Raw genomic sequence first — 18071 nt, 5'->3', positions numbered from 1 at the left:
GATTCCTGGGATTATAGGTGTGCACCACCACACCCAGGAACATTTTTGTGTCTTGAGACAGGGTTTCACTAAATTGTTAGATTCACACTTTCAGTTCTCCTGCCTCAGCCTCCCGGACCACTGGGATCACAGCTTGTGCCACCCTTCTCGGCTTTTGAGTACCATGTCCTTGCACACGACCAGTTTAATCCCTGAAGCCTGGGGCTCTGTGGGGTCGCAGGGATCACTGTTGACAGGGCATCTTTCCCATTCACTGGACTGGATCTTCACTAAGTCCATTCACCCAGGAGACAGCTGCCCTCTTCTAGGGCTGTCCTAGGCTGCATTTTGGATACTTCCCCTGACTATTGTCTTTTTTCTCTTTCCTAGTTGGATTTTGGGCCTTTTCCTCTGATCTTTTAATTCCCTTACCTCTCTTCTCTTAATCTCGTTGTTCTACTTTCTAAAAGCTTTTTTGCTTTACTTTCGAAAGTGCACATTAAATAATAAATTTATGATACTTTTAAACATTTTTAGTACCTGGCTCTTCTTGTGTGACTGTTCCCTGTGATGTTTTCCAAGATACTGTCACTGCTTGGGGGTGCTGTCATCCCTTTTGTTGTTTTTAGGCAGGTGCTCTACCACAGAGCCATCCTGCCCCCAGCCCAGGAAAACCGTTCTGGAATCTTTGAAGATGGGTTTTTAGTGTCCCTTCTTCCTCTCATCTTCACTTCCTCCGGGTTTATTCCACTGTGTGCTCCAGTCTTTGATGTTTGGCTGTCCCGTCTCCTACTCCAGAAACATGGGGTGATCTCTAACCATTCATACTCAGAAGAAAGGCTCCAACAGGCTGCCTGGAAATCTGTGTGTGACACTGTCAACCGAAAGATCTTCTGGTCACCAGGCAGCCTTTTGATTTCTCCAGGGAGGAACCTGGCAAGGAGCGCTCTGGGCGAAGGGTAGCCCATAGCTCCTCCGGAGCACATCTGTTTGTTCTTAGCTCCTGCCCCTGAAGAGCCCAGTGGCTCGAGGTCTAGAGTCTCTCCAGCTCATTTTCTCTGGCACGTAAACCTTTGTTCTCTCCTTAGGAAGCTGGTGGAGGTGGAGAGCCAGTGTCCTGGCAGGAGCAATGGTGTCCAGCTGGTGGGGTGAGAGAGAGAGAGGATCAGTGTGTGGGTCCCACTGAACCTTCCACCTCTCCAGCTAAGTCTAGTCCTCAGCTCATGCATAATTTTTGCAGCCCTAGGTAGGTTCAGGTGCCTGGCTTATCTGAAATGCTCTAGTAGGTCAGCTCCCTTCTGTTAGTTAACACTTCTCTATGTTCTAGAAATATGTTAAAATATCTTGTTCATGCTCCTGTCAGTTAGGGTACTTCTGGTGCAGGTAGCGGAAACAGTAAGCTTACATAAGAAAGAAATTCCTTATCAGATATAACAAGAAGCCCACAGGTGAAAGGTACACACCCTAAAGACTGCCCCCTCCCTCCTCCCTGCAGTCTTTTGGCTTCTCCTCAAAGCCCTGTAGCAAAATGGCTGTAGCAATTCCAGGCACCTCCAGATACAGGGTCCCCAAGAGGTTGGGACCACTTTTCCTTGTCTGTCTGTCTCTCTCTCTCTCTCTCTCTCTCTCTCTAAAATATTCCTTGTGTTTCAGAGCAGTTTTGGGTCCAGAGCAAAATTGAGCAGGAGGTACAGAGATTCCCCATGTGCTCCCTGCCCTGTACACGCAGCACCTCCTCCCCCGTCAGCCTCTTCCACCAGAGCCTTGTGTCTCTTTCCAAAAGGCCCCCATTCCCAAAAAGTGTTCTTTTCTTTGTCATACCCTTTTCTAAACTGATCGTTATTAGCCAGGATTACAGAGATTCCTGTTAGTTAGGGGTAAATGGGTGCTGGGAAGTCATCACCATAACTGTCACCATTTTTCTGCTGATCTCTTTGTTCTTTGGCGCCAGTGTCTTTTTTCCACCCCTTTAGTGTCCTTTTAGTAGGATGTGGGGAGTGAAAAGAGATAATGTGTGATCCCCCTGCCCCATTTTACGGGAAGTTCTTCATACTTCCAAGTTCACTGCAACATCATTCACACAAGCCAAACTATGGAAACGACCTTCACGTCGGTTGATGAATGAGTACATAAAAATATTTTGGTATATCTTACACAGTGGACTATGATTAAGCCATTAAAAATTGTCAGCACCGTGGATGGGCCTTGAAGACATTATGCCAAGTAAAATAAGTCAGAGGAGTGTATGTTTTCACTTAAATGTGGACCCTAAAAAAGTCAAAGTCATGGAAACAGAGGGTAGAAAGCTAGTTGGCAGAAGCAAAGGGATGGAGGGGTAGATGCTGGGCAACTTTCAGCTATAAGATGAATGAATACATTCTGGAGACCTACCGTACAGCACGGTGACGTTATGTAGTTGATTAAAAAGTACAGTGACACTTGAATTTTTTTATTACAGTAAAAGACACTGCCATTAATCCCCCTCAGAATACTCCCATTTGCTTTGAACACACTTATCCCATGGTTCCCTCTGCTTCCTGAAGCAGCTCTGGAGTCCTCTTTCGTGAGTGTCTTTGGTTGTGCCGTCATGGCTGCCTTGGGTCCTCAGTCCGTTCCAAACATTTACCTTTGGTGAGACTTTGAGAGAGTCAGAAGTCACACGCTGCCAAATGCAGTGAATACGGTGGGTGAGGACACCACAATATTTTTACAAGCCTGCCTTTCCGTTAGATGGCACTCAGCAGCAGCGTTCTCTGCATTTTTTTTTACACCTCATAAAGACGCTTACGGGAGAGGACTTCCAGAACCGCTTCCGGAAGTGCAAGAACTAAGTGGCAAGAATTAAGAGATAAGTGTGTTTGAAGAGAAAGGGGAGAAAAAAAAAAAAAGAAGAGAAAGGGGGTATTTTGAGGATTAATGGCCATGTGTCTTTTACTGTAAAAAAAAATTATATTTAAACATTCATCATATATTTTGATCACCCCTCATATTTTTTTGTTTGGTTGGTTGGCTTGGTTTGGTTTGGTACTGGGAATCAAACTCACCAGCCTGCACTTGCCAGGCAAGCGCTGTGCCCCTGAGCTATATCCCCCACCCCACCCCTTGTATTTAATAATACCGTGTGATGTACTTGCAACTTGGTAAGGAAGTAGATCTTAAGTATCCTCACTATGAAAAAAAAGGAGGTAACCATAGGAAGTGATGGCTATGTTAACTAACTTGATTATAGTAATCATTTCACAAGATGTATACATGTATTTCATTTCACAAGATATATATATGAAATCATTACTTTGCATACTTGAAATATATGTAATTTTATGTATTATACAATGTATACCTCAGTAAAGCTGGAAAAATAAAAGTACACAAAAACACATGACTTCTTTAGTAACTTCCTTACATATATGTATATTATTAACTCTCTTTCCTTTTTGCCTTTTAACTTTTGTTATGGAAATTTCTCCATGTGCAGAAAAATTGAGAGAATAGTGTAACGAATGCCCACCTACCTAGTTTTAAGTTGTTATATGAATATTTTGGAACATGTTGCTTTTTCTCCATATTTTGATGATATATTTTGAACTGAGTTGCAGATATAATGGCATTTCACTTCCAAAGGCTTCCAGAAGCATCTCTAAAAAGTAAAGGTAATTCGCTGTATATCCATGATGCTGATATCACACTTAACAAAATCAGCTGGCTTTCATCCTGCAGGACAGGGTGGTCCTGTCATGAGGAGGAGAGCTCCAAGAAGAGCCGATTAGAGCATTTGGAAACAACATAGATGGTCATCATTAGCAGTTGCTTAAATACGACATAGCCATACTACACAGTACTATGGAGAATACACAGTACACAGGAGAATATTTTTTTGAAAGATACATGGAAAGATTCCCACAACATCACTAGATTTTTTTTAAAGTTTTTCTTAAAATAATATGTACACAGGCTGGGAATATAGCTCAGTGGCACAGCGCCTGCCTGGCAAGCACAAGCTCCTGAGTTTGATTCCCAGTACCAAAAAATAATATGTACAACGTGACCCAGGTCTTAGTCTAAAATGCATGTGCACAACTGGAAGTGGTGGTGCACACTTGTGATCTCAGCTACGAAGGAGTCTGATGCAGGAGGATCACAAGCTTGAGACCAGCCACGAGTGTGTGTGCTCGGTCATGCTGCACGCACGCATGCACACACAGCGGATGCTAGGAAGAACATAAATCACAGTGCTAACAGCACTTGATCCGGAGTGTCAGGGGGGCGATGCTGCGTTCTGTCTTTCTGTGTTTTGGCGTCATCTGAACTGTATTACTGTCTGCTCTCCAGCTGTAAGCGAGTCATGGAGTTTCCCCTTCCAGCAGAGGAGCAGATATTGAGCAGGTGGGAGGGAGGGCCTTGAACCTTCCACCCTTAGCATGTGGGATGAGTGGCATTCTCACTTTTGTAAGTGCGGGAAGGTCGGTAATAAACAGCCATCCCAACTGAATTTTTATGACGCTGCAGAACTACCCGTGGCCTTGTTCTCCTTCGTTTTTGTGGCCAAATATATAGAACACAAAATGTACCATGTTAACCATCTCTAATGTGCAGTTTAATGACATTAAATATGTTCACCATGGTGTAGGGTGGCTATACCACCACCCGTCCCCAGAACTGCTTCATTCCCTCCTCTGAGCCTCCGTACCCATTAAAGGGGTACTCCCTACCCCTCCTTCTCTCTAGCTCCTGATAGCCACTATGCTATCTAGTATACACGGAATCATAAAGTATTTGTCCTTTGTGCTTGTTTACTTCCCTTAGCATAATGCCTTCAAGGTTCACCCCGAGGCATGTAGTGAGCATCAGAACTGCATTCATTTTGGGGGCTTGAATAATACTCCTTCGTATCTGTACACCATAACTTACCCACTCAGCGATGGGAGACGTGTGGTTATTTCCACCACGGTGGCTGTCTTTTTAAGTGACTGTGCTTTTGGAATCTGCTTTGCACTCAGGTATCTGAGACCTGAAAACATTTCAAAGCAACACAAAGTCCAGGGAGAAAATGAGAGAGAAAGGTAACAAGTCAAAAGTGCTCCCTCATGGGATTTGAAAGGGCAGCTTTCAAAGCAAAAAAGCAATTTTCTAAAAAACAAAAAAACCCTCATTTTTCTTCCCAAAATCTTTCTCTCCCTGTCTTTGCCACCTCTCCCTGATCAATCATCTGATGAAAGTGAAAAAGTAGAAAAAATAGCAGCAACTATTCCTCTTCTAACTTTTCTAATAATACAGATGTGTTTGTTTCCATTTTTGGCTGGCTTTGTTCTTTACTGTTTAGAAATACATAGTGCTACCTGTTGGTGTGATGTGGCTTTTTTTATAACCATAGTCATAATTGAGACGACATCTGTTAGGTGATCTCAGTCTCATGAAATTAAATCCATTCCTTCAGGATCAGGGATATAACTTAGTGGCACAAGTGACTGCCTGGCAAGTTCAAGGTCCTGAGTTCGATTCCTGGTACCAAAAGTCAATAAATAAACAAGTCCGTTCCTTCACTGAGAAAAATCTCCCTCCAACACCTGTAATGAACTGACCAGGGAGTAGATAAAGTGGCTTATCAAAAATTAAATTGAAACAGTCATTCTCAGAAGATACTACTAAGCTACACAGAGATTGGCATTAAGAAACTATGGATTAAGAAACGGTGGCAGAATGGACCAGTGGCCTGTCATTGTAACAAAGCCGTGTCTTCATGCCACTCTGATACATTTCCTAAAGTTGTAGTTTAATAGCAAAGAAAGCATTCACAGGCCTGTTTCTTCATTATAGATATTTTATGGGTGGGTTGATCATGCTCACCTGCTTGCACTCTTAAGGCAAGCAACTGTATGTGGCAAGTACAAATTACCTCCATGCAGATGGGTGAGTTGTAACTGGACTTACAGGAGACAAGTTTTGGCGACAGTCCTCACTCACACACGGCCTCTCCCACAGACCTGTATTGTGCCCCTAACTCCACCATCACTGGTCAGAGCTGATCCCCCGACCTCTTGGCCTTAATCCTTTCTGTCTTGCAAAGTTGCCGTCTTCCGGTCCTTCCTGACCTAGTGGCTGGGCCGATCAGGCTGCTCTCTGGACGCCATGAAACTGGCTGGATCCTCTTACTGCAGAGAAGTTGATTCCGCTCTTCTCCCCTCTCGCCCTTAGACCATCATCTGCAAATAGCATAAGCAGCAGTGCGTCCTCAAGTCACAGCGCCTATACTCCAGAGACCCCTCTGCCCCCGGTCGGAGGCGACCTCGCCAGCCGGCTGTCCAGTGATGAAGGGGAGATGGACGGAGCCGACGAACCTGAGAAGTTAGATTGTCAGTTCTCCACGCACCACCCCAGACCTCTCGCGGTAAGGCCTCCTGCTGTCCCTCCACACCCTTTCCTCATGCTTTGTGGCACCCTGGTGATCGCGGCAGAGATGCGCAGTCCCAAGGAAAGGGCGCCACGATAGCCTAACCAAAAGGCTTACTGGGAGGTTGGATGCCTGCATTGGAAATGCCCTTGACATCAAGAAGGAAAGGGAAGGGCTTCCAGCTGGTGACCACCCTTGAGACACCCAGGTGTCCGCTGTTCACCGTGAAGTGAGACTTCTTGAGAAAAGGTGTTTCTGTGAGTGCCCCTCTGGCCGTGCCCACCTAAACGTGGAGCCCCTGCTGTCCACAGTTAGCTGAGCCCACCTGCTCGGGAAAGTGCATTAGCAGTGTGTCGGGTACCAGCCCTCACTGGGGCTCTAGGTTTTACTGTTTTTATCATGACCACGTGGCACAGAACAGAGAGAGAGACAGAGGGGGGGATGGCAGGAGGAGGTATTTTGTGTCAGCATGACTGCTCATTAACAAGTTTCTTTTCCATTTCTTGGATAAGTCCACTTTGGTGCTTCAGAAGGTCACTGAACCCAAAGTGGGAGATTGAGGCATCAGCTAGAGGCTGGTTTATGTTTGCCTTTCGGGCACTGAGGAGGGAAACCCTTCTTGCAACCATCACAGAGCCAAAACCAGGAGCCTGGAACAGGGAACCCCATGTGTTTTCCTTGAGGGAAGCCTGAACAGATCTCGGACTGTCGGGGAAATCAGTCCTCTGTCAAGATGGAGTGAGTCTGCCTCCCTCCTATTTTCTGTGGTGAGGCAAGGCCCATGCCCAGTGTCTGGGGAAGGTGGCTAGCCGTGGCTCACCCACAGCCTGGGCCTTGTCTCTTGGCCAGTACAGAAAGAGTCAGGGACGGTGTGGCATGCTTGGCCGTGGCATTCTTCGCTTGGCCATGGTAGGAAACTCAGGTCACCTGCACAAGTACAAAAGACATGTCGTTGTCTCACACAGCAAGAAGTGTAGAGGTGTGAGCTTCCAAGCTGGCTTCAGTGTCTTCACAGTGTCACAGGGCTGAGGGACTGTCACCACAGGCATCTCTGACCCTCACACATGGTCTCAGTACATCCACTGCAGCTCCACTGTCATAGCATCACCTACTAGCATTCTGCAGAAGATGGAAAGAGACACACAGGAAAAAGGTCTTCTGAAATGCTGTGTTCTCTTAGTTAAAAAAAAAAAAACACCTCTGCCTGTGAAGCTCCTAGCAAACTTCCCCAATATCTTCCAGAACTGAGTCACATGCCCACCCCTACACTGTCAGAGAGGGAGAGAGTGCAGTGACACAGGATGGCCCGGCTGTGATTCTTCCCAAGGTTCTGGGAGGAGACACACCTCCCGTTACTGCTGATGGGCAGATAGCAGGACAAAAGCCTGGCCCTGTTAGCAAGCATAAGATAGACACAGGTGCGAGCGCACACAGAGGTGAGGCTGGTGGCCGGCAGGGTCTTCCACAGTGGCCACCGGGACGACCCACGGCTCTGCTGCACGCACGGTATGCCAGCGGAACAGGCCCCTTGCCAGCCACTGTGCCCTGCTTCTATGTGAAACTGTATGCACAGGCGGCCAAGACTGAAAGTGCCTCTGGCTCTAGAATATGAAAGAGACACAGGCTCTACTAGAAGGCCAGACGTCAGGACCTTTGTCCAAAGGAGATGAGCTGTGCTCCGGGTACTGGCGCGTTTGTGCTCCCCTAATGTTTTGCTGGTTTAAATGGGAAAGCCATGACTTGTTTCTTTGCTCTGTCCTCTCTCTCATGGCCAACTGACACCCTGAATTGTTCTTGTAATGCATGCTCATTCAGTGGGTCCTTGCAGCTGAGATGAAGGAAGAAATGATGTCTAGACCTGGATCGGCTCCCACAGATAGCTGGGACAGCGTCTGTGTCAGAGAATCCTCTTGTACATTTTCCAGCTTGGTCAAAAAAGAATCTAATAGGAAAGTTGCAGAGAAGTATTTTTCATCAGTTGTGGGTTTCATCAGATTTGGTGGGTGCCAGGATTTTAATGTAAAACCCCCCAAACACAAGTGAGACAGAACAAAGGGAAGGTCTTGCCTTTCCTCCCGAGAACTGTTCCAAAGGCTGGTTCCAGGACGGGTTTGTGGAGTGGGTGCCAACCCGGCGCTGAGTCTGGGACGGAGGCCAGGGAGCTGCTGGGAGCCCGAAGAGAAGCGGGGTTTGAGTTATAGAGCCATTTGCAGGCTGGCCTGTGCGCCAGTCCGGCCAAATGTCACCTTCGCAGAGGCCACCACTTGCATTTCTGTCTCCTGGCCTGCCAGGTGTCCTAACATCATAATCAAATGATGTTTACTAAGCGTCTGAATGCCCATATTTCAGCCATGTGTTTTAAATGAAACGGTTGGCTTTAAACCTCTCTGTGGGACCTCGTCTCCCTAATCCAGTCTTCACCCCAAACCTCTCTGATCCTCGTGCTGAAGCAGAAGAGAATGAGGTCCCCAGTCTTTATACATCAGTAGTCGTCAGGTATGTGGCCTTAGTCCTGTGACATCAAGCAGCCACGCAGTGATGCCAAGGTCAGATGGAGCTGAGTAGTAGGTGTGAGATGTGTCCTGGGTACCCGGCAGGGCTGCTGAGAGGTGCAGCTGAGGCCAGGCCTGGGAAGGGGAAGCGCTTAGCCCAGTTGGAAGTGAAGTGGCTCTGCGACATCAGACAGGACGGTGTGACCAGGATCACAGAACCAGCCATGCCCATGTGCCAGGATCCTCAGGAAAATGGATGGTGCTGGATAGATGCAGCTGAAAATCACCCAGGCTGCTGGTTATTTGTTGTTTCTCACTTTTCATTTTAAAACGCTAGCTCAGTCCTAGGAGTAAAGGATGCAACCCTCTGAGCCACAGAAAGCTGAATGTAGCTGAGGTTGAGTCACAGTGGGAGGTGCCACAGGTCCCAAAGCTCCATCCTCTACCAAACCGCAGCATCGCAAAAGTATTTTTGGCTTTGGTACTATTTGCTTCTTTCTTTTGAGTCAAACGGTACCCCTGTGTGTTTTTATGCAAATGTTATTTTTCTCTGTATGGTTTATATTAGCTTATTAACCTGTAATCAAAATTTAAATGTTTCTTTCCCCCTCACAGTTTTGCTCATTCGGAAGTCGCCTCATGGGACGAGGGTACTATGTGTTTGATAGAAGATGGGATCGTTTCCGATTCGCACTAAACTCCATGGTAGAAAAACACTTGAATTCACAGATGTGGAAGTAAGTGAGCACTTTCTGTGCAACATAAGATCAGAGCTGCCCCCAAGTTACCTGACCCCTAACTTTCTAAATGAAGGTCAGCAGCTGGCTTTTTACAGAGCAGAAAGACCCCCAAATCAGTATTCATGAATGTTAAATGTCAACCCTCCTTAAGGGTTTGCCTGAAGAGTTTTAGAAACACCCGTAAGATGTGCTATTTGTTTTGCCTTCTCAGAGATCGTTTTGTGTCGGTAATGATGAAAAAGACATTAGCAGAGCTCTTGTTTATTTAATAGCATTGGGGGCCTTTTTATTACTACTCAGAGCATCTAAGGATGTTAAGACTATGCTGCTGTTTGTTGATGCTACAATTGCAATGCTAAACTTTCGTAATGGTTACAGACCAAGCACTAGTTGCTTGCTGCCCTGTGGAAAATACATGTACAGTTGCCAACAGGGCAGACTGCGCACAATGCCGTCAGATGGGTTAAGTTTGTCTTTGGCCCTTCCCATCTCCCTAGGGCGCCCTCCTCTCCTCTCCTGTCCTTCTTTCTGCCCTAAACTGCAGCTTGCATTTCACTTCCCTAAGGACCCTTTATTCTCCTGCACTTCCCAGTGTGCTTACACTTTCACAGGGGGTTCCCAAAAAAGGAAAGAACCCTTCCCTAGGGGAGAACGCTATTGGGAAGGAGTAACAGGCCTAGGCCACCCCAAGCCACAAGGAGCTACACTTTGGCCACTTGGTAATGGAAGCCCAACCACTGGGTGTCCCACCTGTCAGTCCTACAAAGGGAGTCTCCAGAAGTCCCAATCCGGAGAAGTGCCCCCCGCACCTGCCCCAGGAAGCCCCCGAGAGAAAGAAAGGCCCTTGAGAAGCAGGAGGGAGCAGAAGCCACAAGTCCTGGAGGTCCCCTCCTCCCTGCCAGGCAGCTGTGGCTCCTCAGCCCCTTTACACGAGGAGCGCCTAGATGGTCCCCATCGGTCTGCCCCCGCTCTCACGGGGCACTTAGGACTCCAAGCTGACCGTTCATAGAAGGCAGGAAAGGGCCAGGAGAAAAGCCTGTGGTTTCTTCCCACGTGAGCCAGGTCTACCTGTGTCCCATCAGAACCGCAGCCAGGGGGCGCAGTGCGCGGGCCCGCCCCATCCTCGGTTCCGCCCGCCAGTGTGGTGGGAATGTGAATCCCGGACACGTGGAAGAAATGTGTTGATCTGTATTTCTTCGCTCCCTGCTGTCCTGTCAGCTCAAGCTCCATATTCCTTTCCTCCTCAGGCACAGAAGCCCGAGCCACCGGGCGTCAGGTCCCTCCCCCCTGTTCAGGACTTGCCTAACCAATCTGCTGTCACTGAGCAACATTGGGGCTGCCTGGGTGTCAACTCTGGAGAGCGTAGCACCCCGCTGCCCTCTCAGCCTCGCTGCCCAAACCCCAGGCCCCGACGGGCCCGAACCTGGAGGGATGGCAGCCGATGGGGGCGTGGAAGACATTAGGAAGAAAAAGAACGGCCAAGACTCTTTTTTCTTTAACAAGCATTTAACTCTGCATCAGGAGACGCCAGCACAGTATTCTCTTTCAGCCAGGTCAGCATCTGGATCTCCACGCCAGCTGGCGGGGGAGGATGGGCACTGTCAGGAATTGATTCACATCCGTGGGCTTTTGCAGGGGACTTCCCTAGGCAACGCGCACAGCCCGGCAGAGCTGCAGCCTGCTGCCCTTTGGCACCTGGAGAGAGAGCACAGAAACCGTTCAGCATAGCGGGCACGGGCTCCCGGGGATGGCCCCTTGCCCCTCTTCGCCCCTGCCCCGACTCCCTCCTGCCCGTAATGCCCACTCAGGATTAGTAGGGAGAAGAAAGGCACAGAGAGTATTCCAAAAGTCGCACCCATTCCAGTCCAGAGTGAGGGCCAGGTGAGATTTAGGCCTTTGGCCCTGCTGGTTGGCACAAGTTGATGCAATTGACACATGAATTAATGCAATTGAGTGGGGAAAATATAAATTGGGATGTTCAGAGTGGATCCCATTCAGGGTCATCGAGTGGGGTCCTCCCTATATGACCCATCTGGTATTTGTAGATAGCCCTTCACTATAAGTAACTGCCAAACCTCTCTACCATGTTTTCTACCTCTCCTTTAGCCTGGAAGGAAGGTAGAGATGAGGAAAGGTTGAGTGGGTGCCTGTAGTAAAGGCAGCAAGGTGACAAAGACAGCAAGAAAGTTTGCTGGCGCTGCCTGCTCCTGGAAATGCCCCCCAGCCCACTTAGGAAGGGGTTGAACAGTGCCAGACAGCTCTGAGGAGGTGTGCAGACCTCTCCGGGCTGATTCTATGGGAGTCCTTGCCCAGCATGCATAGTCCCTGACAATACGGTTATGTTGCTGCTGAGAATTCACCCGCTCACCGCATCCACCCACCTACCCATCCATTCATCTGTCCATCCCCTCATTCATTCATTGGAACAAGGGCTTTGCAGCTCCTTGATTAGTGCTGCCAGGAGCTTTTACATTCTTTAGACTCGAGAGGAAGTCAGTTCTCAAACGCCAGCATAGCCACTGAGGGGTTGGCAACACTTTTCTCTTAGATTTGATCTCCTCGGGCTGACATTTTCCAGAACACTGTGCTTCTGTGTTCAAGGGTTCCTCTGGGTTCCACCCTGAAGATGGAAGCCCCAGGTCCCACCGCGTTCGGGCAGAGAAGGGATTGTGCAGAGAGAGGAATAAGAGGAGAGCCACTTCCTTCTCCACAGAGCCTCTGTCCAGAGTCCCCGGGCATCTGGTCCTGGTGCCACAGCCAGAGGGCACCCTGCAGAGGAAAGGGGCAGGGTGAGGGCCTGTCCTGTAACATGTCCCGACCCCCGGCCCTCCTGCCACCAAATGCTGCTTTCAGACAAAGAAAGGGAGTTCCCAGCCACTGGTGAGCCTGAGCAAACCAGCTGCTCGGGGACGTGGAGGGGAGCCACATGAGGAATAGGAAGGAGCCAGCCTGAGAACGCTCAGCCCTTGAGCTCAGCTTTCTCTCCTGCAAAATCAGGAACAGGGCATGATCCCACCCACGGCTGCTGTGCCTCTCCTGGTCCCCAGAGCAACAGCAGAATCCACCTAGCCGGTAGATTATAAGCGGGAGCCATTCCCAGCACAAGTCAAGACAGTTTGCAGAGAGGCCCCAGGGACAGACCCCTGCCTGGTGCCAGCCTGGGCCCCAGGGACTCAACCTGAAGGCATCACTCTCACCCCCAGTTCCAGGGAGACCCAAGAGGGAAACAGTGGCTCTCCCCTTCTCCCCCTGGCTGTACTGCCCCCGCCTCCTCAACTGCTGCTTGTGTTCAGAACAAACTAGCAATTCCTGTTCCCTCCTCTGGATGCAGGAGAGGCCCTGCAATCTGACCTGCTTCTAATGGGGACAGAAAGACCTGTTGACAGGGAGCCCCATGATGACCCCTCTGAGCGAGAGCTGAAGTAAGCCGAGACTTAAAGTCTCAGGCATGAGCAACTCTGAGTCATTTCCCAAGCCCCTGACCCTCCATGACCACCAGCAGCCAGTGGCCACAAGCTAGCATGGAAATGCCTCTCCGTGGAGTAACCAGAGGAGGCAGACAGCCAACGCAGCAGGATGCAGGCTGTGGGGAGAGGGCCGTTCCCAGGATGCTCCGGTCCAGCGCAGGATAGGGGACGGGACGAGAATGGGGTTGCAGTGGGCAGAGGGGGAAGCTCTGGCCCGCATACCCTAGGTGGCCAAGCTCTGTCCTCCTGTTTCCTACTGCAAGCCAGAGCGTAAATGTGAAATGACCACTGCTCCTAAAAACTACCTCCCTCACTGCCAAACAAACCAAAACAGGGTGGGTAGGCTCCTGGGAGATACGTAGCCTAAGCAACAGCGCCTTTCACTCCTGAGCCCCAAGCTGGGCTCCAGTAGCCGAGCGTGGAGAACAGATCTGAAAACCTGCAAGCAGCAGCTGGCGTTGCAGCGGGGCAGCGTGAGGAAGGGCCATCCTCAGCCGTCCATCCTCCAGCTCCATCCTCCATAGTCCGGTCCCGGCCGGGTGTCCTGTCGCCCCGACGCGCTCGCGTCATCGAGCCTCCCGAGCAGTGCCAACCCGATGTCTCACTGTTTCTCTCTGGCTCTTCTCTCGTGTTTAGGAAGATCCCTCCTGCGGCAGATAGCCCCCTGCCCTCGCCAGCAGCCCACATCTCCACCCCCGTGCCAGCATCCGTCTTGCAGCCTTTCAGCAACCCCAGTGCTGTGTATCTTCCTTCAGCTCCCATCAGCTCGAGACTCACCTCTTCTTACATAATGACATCCGCCATGCTCTCAGACGCAGCTTTTGTGGCATCGTCGGACCCACGCGTCCTCATGTCCCACACCACAGCTTTCCCCCATGTGGCCGCAACCCTCAGCATCATGGACTCAACCTTCAAGGCCCCATCTGCCGTCTCCCCGATACCAGCCGTCATCCCTTCCCCATCCCACAAGCCATCCAAAACCAAAACCAGCAAATCCTCAAAAGTCAAAGACCTGTCCACCCGTAGCGACGAGTCTCCAAGTAACAAAAAGAGGAAGCCGCAGCCTTCGACTTCCTCCTCCTCTTCCTCCTCCTCCTCCTCCTCCTCCTCCTTGTCCCTACAGACCTCCCTCTCGTCTCCACTGTCAGGGCCCCACAAAAAGAACTGTGTTTTGAATGCCAGTTCCGCTCTGAACTCCTATCAGGCGGTGCCCCCCTATACCAGTCTGTCTGTGCACAGCTCCAACAATGGGGTGAGCCCACTCAGTGCCAAGCTGGACCCCTCAGGACGGACCTCGCTGCCTGGCGGCCCCGTGGACATAGTGAGACAGGTGGGCACGGTGGGCGGCAGCAGTGACTCCTGTCCTCTCTCTGTGCCCTCCCTCTCGCTCCACGCAGGGGACCTCTCTCTGGCCTCACACAATGCTGTGTCTTCTCTGCCCCTCTCTTTTGACAAATCAGAAGGAAAAAAGCGTAAGAACTCGAGTGCTAGTAACAAAGCCTGTAAAATCACTAAAATGCCTGGTATGAATAGCGTTCACAAAAAGAACCCGCCCAGCCTTCTTGCACCGGTGCCCGATCCCGTTAACAGCACCTCCTCTCGGCAGGTAAGGGACCACCTGGCACTGCCTTCATTGGCTGTGGGGGGCAGGGGGAGCTGGGCAGCGCCCATGCTTGGCCAGGTGGCTCAGACAGGTGACGCAAGTATGGCTCCTTTTCTCGGGTCCCGCGTAGGCCGTCTGCACCATGTGCTGTGAGAGCAGTTTATTTAAACAGTGCTGTGCATGAGGCACGGTGCTGAGCACTTTGCAGAGATCATCTCATTTAGTCCTGGCTTCCCACCCAGTGTACCTGGTATCGTCACCATTTCACAGATGGATAAACACAGAGATTCTGACTTCCCTGCTCCACTTCTATTTTATGTCTTGGGTTCCGAGGACCAATTTCATTAAAGAGTTCTGTCACTTAGAAGTTTGATCTGATCTATTGCCAGCCCCTCAGGAAGAACCTGGGCCCCAGGCAGTTTAGATAATGCCAGGGTCCCACCTGGGGAATGCGTGGCAGCCTGTGTGTGCGCCTGGCTCCTGCCTGGATGACTGGTCTTCTCACTTCTGCAGGCTGCCTGGACCCCCCACGTCCTCCTAATAGAACTGTCCTCCTAATGTAAAACTGCAGCCACCCCCTCAGGACAGAGCAGCACCCTGCCACGGTGCAGCAGGAGCATGTGTTGTGCAGAACCCAGGAACAGGTGCGGGGCCCCAAAGAAACTGTTTCCCTGGGCTGCGATCCCACCCTCAGATCCAATCTGTCCCTGCTGCCTGGGGGAACTGCTTAGGAAAGGCCACTCCCACCCCACCCCACCCCACCCAGCCGTGAGAGCACAAGGCACAGCCCGGAGGCCTGAGGCTTACCACCACGGAAGAGGTGGGCCAAGCTGCAGGGTCACCCCTGAGTCTGGAGATACGGGAGGCAGCTGTTACAAGGTGCTGTAATGTTTTAAGTCACTGCGTATGAGACTTGCTAAAACCCCACAAAGAGCACCTCCTGGGGGACCCCCAAATCACAAGCACACACGTGCAACAGCAAGTGTGCAACCTAAGGCCCGGAGAGCTGCAGCCATGGCCAAGGTGGGAGGAGGCGAGACCTGGGCCTCCTGCTGGTGCCTGGCTCCACCCCGACTCCTCTGGTCTAGGGATGGGGGGTAGCGCCCACAGGGTCCTCCCTGGAAACAGCTGCTGGTGTGTATCACCTCCAGTCCCAGGCCGGAGAGCACAGCCAGGGCTGCTCAGCCTGGAACGTGCACACTGATGAGAGTCGGGTCTCGTGACCATGCAGGTGTGGAGTGAGCAGGCCAGGTGGAACCCAGGAGGCCAGGTGGCCAGCGTGCTTGCAGGCGGGCCTTCGGCTTTTGCAGAGCACGCCTGGAGCAGCCAGGCCACCGTGTCCCATTCATTTCAGATGAAGTTCCAACAGTGGGCACCTGCGATGGTCTCCGTTCCAGCTCTTCGGGTATTAACTCAGTAACTAGCTGTTCGTGCCCCCATTTTACTGATGCATCAACCACAGCACAGCACAGGAACTTACGCTTGGTACCCAAAGTCACATGCAAGTGAATAGTAGGGCTGGGATTTCAACCAGGCCTTCTGGCTCTCGAGTCTGGGCCCTTGGCCTCCACCAAGCACGTAGCCTGCAGAAGCTGGCCCTTGGCCTCCACCAAGCACGTAGCCTGAAAATGCTCAGATAACTCACAGATCTGCCAAAACCAGGGGCAAAAGAGCAGAGATGCCTCCAGCAGAGGGTGCGCATCAGAAAGGAATTTAAAAAAACAATCAGGCCAGGCATGGTGGCACACATTTGTAATCCCAGCACTCAGGAGGCTGAGGCAGGAGGATCGTTGCTAGTTCAAGACCAGCCTGGGCTACGAGGTGAGCTCAAGGCCAGCCTGAACTGCATAGCGAGATCCTGACTCAAAAAGACAAATAAATAAATAAAGAGAATCAGTGCACTTAATGCTGCCTGGGGCCTGGTCCACACTGGTTCCCTCCTGCAGGTGATGGCTGAATGCTGGTCACCAGGCCCACGGAGAAAAGCCTTTGTCTCTGTTCAGGGCCACTGCCATTGGTTTCCATGTGCTTTGGAAGGCAAAGGCCTGGCGGGTCCATTCTGCTTCTGTTAGAGGTTGGGAAGAGACAAATTGAGGTTCCATCTACTTATATCTGAGAGCATCTGTGGAAGGCCAGCATTTGCCACCACGGGATGAAACTGACCAGGAAACCAGACTGAGTGAAGGGCAAGTGTCTTTCTGCAGAGGCAGTGAAGTGGAAGAGGTGTGGATAGGCCACAGGCCAGCGCTGGCTTTGCAGATGAGCAAGGGACAGGAGGCTGCTCCCTGAGGACTGCTGGAAGGGCCACCCACCTCATGCCCCCAGTCCTGCCAGGACCCTGCTTGGCAGAGTGGCCTCCTCACCTGGCTTCCTGCACTATCTCCTGCTGAGGATACCTGACCAGGAGCAGGCTCATACCTGACCAGGAGCAGTCTGATCTTAGGCAGATTACCTCTGTGGGTCTCAGGTGTTTGCAGCCGCTCTGGGGAATCTGAGCTCAAAACAAGATGGGCCCAGGGGTACAGTCAGAGTCGGATGAGCTCGTGGGCTGCTTGGCCACAGGTGGGCAGGCTGGGCCCCTGCAGAGATCCTGCGCTGGGGCAGGGAGGGTTCCCAGCGAGGCCTCCACCCTGAGATGCAGTCTGGCCACCAGGGGACCTCGGAGTCGCTGTCACTCTCAGCTCCTACCAGCATGAGGGACGTGGCGCACCAAACAGCCCTCTCCTCCCCCGGCGACGTGTGGTGTGTCTGTCTAGCTCCTCCGCGCCGCCTCGGGGGTCTGAGCAGGCTTCACTGGTGTCTTTCAGGTTGGGAAAAATAGCAGCCTAGCTTTGTCACAATCCAGTCCTGCAAGCATCCCCAGCCCAGGACACAGCCGACAGGTAAGTCACTGGGGAACAGAACCCAGAGCCTGAGTCACAGTGGGAAGAACGGGCATGGGGTGAACCCACGTCCAGCTCTCCCCAGCGCTTAGAGAACAGCTTCCTGGCTTCCACGCCTAGGCCTTCTTGTCACTAGTTGTGCGTCCTTGAGCAAGTCCTGCATCTCCTTGTCTAGAAAGTGGAGATCATAATGGTTTTCACCTTGGGGCTTCTGTGAAGATTAAAATAACTTATTCACACAAAGTCTCTTGAAAATGCCTGGCATGCAGCAAACCCACAAGTGCTGGCTATTATTATCATTATTCTTACCAGCTGTCTGATCTTAGGCAGATTACCTCTGTGGGTCTCAATTTTTGCATCTGTTAAATGGCCAGTTGATGCCTGCCTTCCTTGGGGCACTGTAGGACCTACTCAGGACACTTCTGATTAAAGGGCCCAGACCCATAGAGGTGTTTATAATGGACAGTGGAGGCTGTGTAAGCCTGAGCGAGACAAAGGGCTTTCGGGGAGGGGGGAGTCC

The 18071-nt window shown here is 51.0% G+C and overlaps 1 protein-coding gene across 19 annotated transcripts in view; it reads left to right on the top strand.

Moving 5' to 3' along the window:
• Nucleotides 1-18071, top strand: part of Atxn7l1 (ataxin 7-like 1) — a 224167-nt gene that overhangs the window by 201647 nt on the left and 4449 nt on the right. For 11 of the 19 annotated variants that reach the window (XM_005377250.1, XM_013510530.1, XM_005377252.2 and 8 more), the window contains 4 exons: nucleotides 6172-6364; nucleotides 9475-9596; nucleotides 10847-11152; nucleotides 13703-15033. In XM_005377250.1, coding sequence (XP_005377307.1) covers nucleotides 6172-6364; nucleotides 9475-9596; nucleotides 10847-11152; nucleotides 13703-14822 — 1741 coding nt within the window. In that variant the 3' untranslated portion in view covers nucleotides 14823-15033. Of the gene's footprint in view, nucleotides 1-6171; nucleotides 6365-9474; nucleotides 9597-10846; nucleotides 11153-13702; nucleotides 15034-15182; nucleotides 15314-17476; nucleotides 17552-18071 lie in introns of those variants that run through there. The other 8 variants (XM_013510529.1, XM_005377251.1, XM_005377256.1 and 5 more) reach the window with 6 other exon arrangements.

The sequence above is a fragment of the Chinchilla lanigera genome, unplaced genomic scaffold, assembly GCF_000276665.1.
Source record: "Chinchilla lanigera isolate Chin_1 unplaced genomic scaffold, ChiLan1.0 scaffold00009, whole genome shotgun sequence".
NCBI classification, from domain to species: domain Eukaryota; kingdom Metazoa; phylum Chordata; class Mammalia; order Rodentia; family Chinchillidae; genus Chinchilla; species Chinchilla lanigera.
The sequence above is the reverse complement of the archived record's forward strand: the minus strand, read 5'-3'. Positions and strand labels throughout refer to the sequence as shown.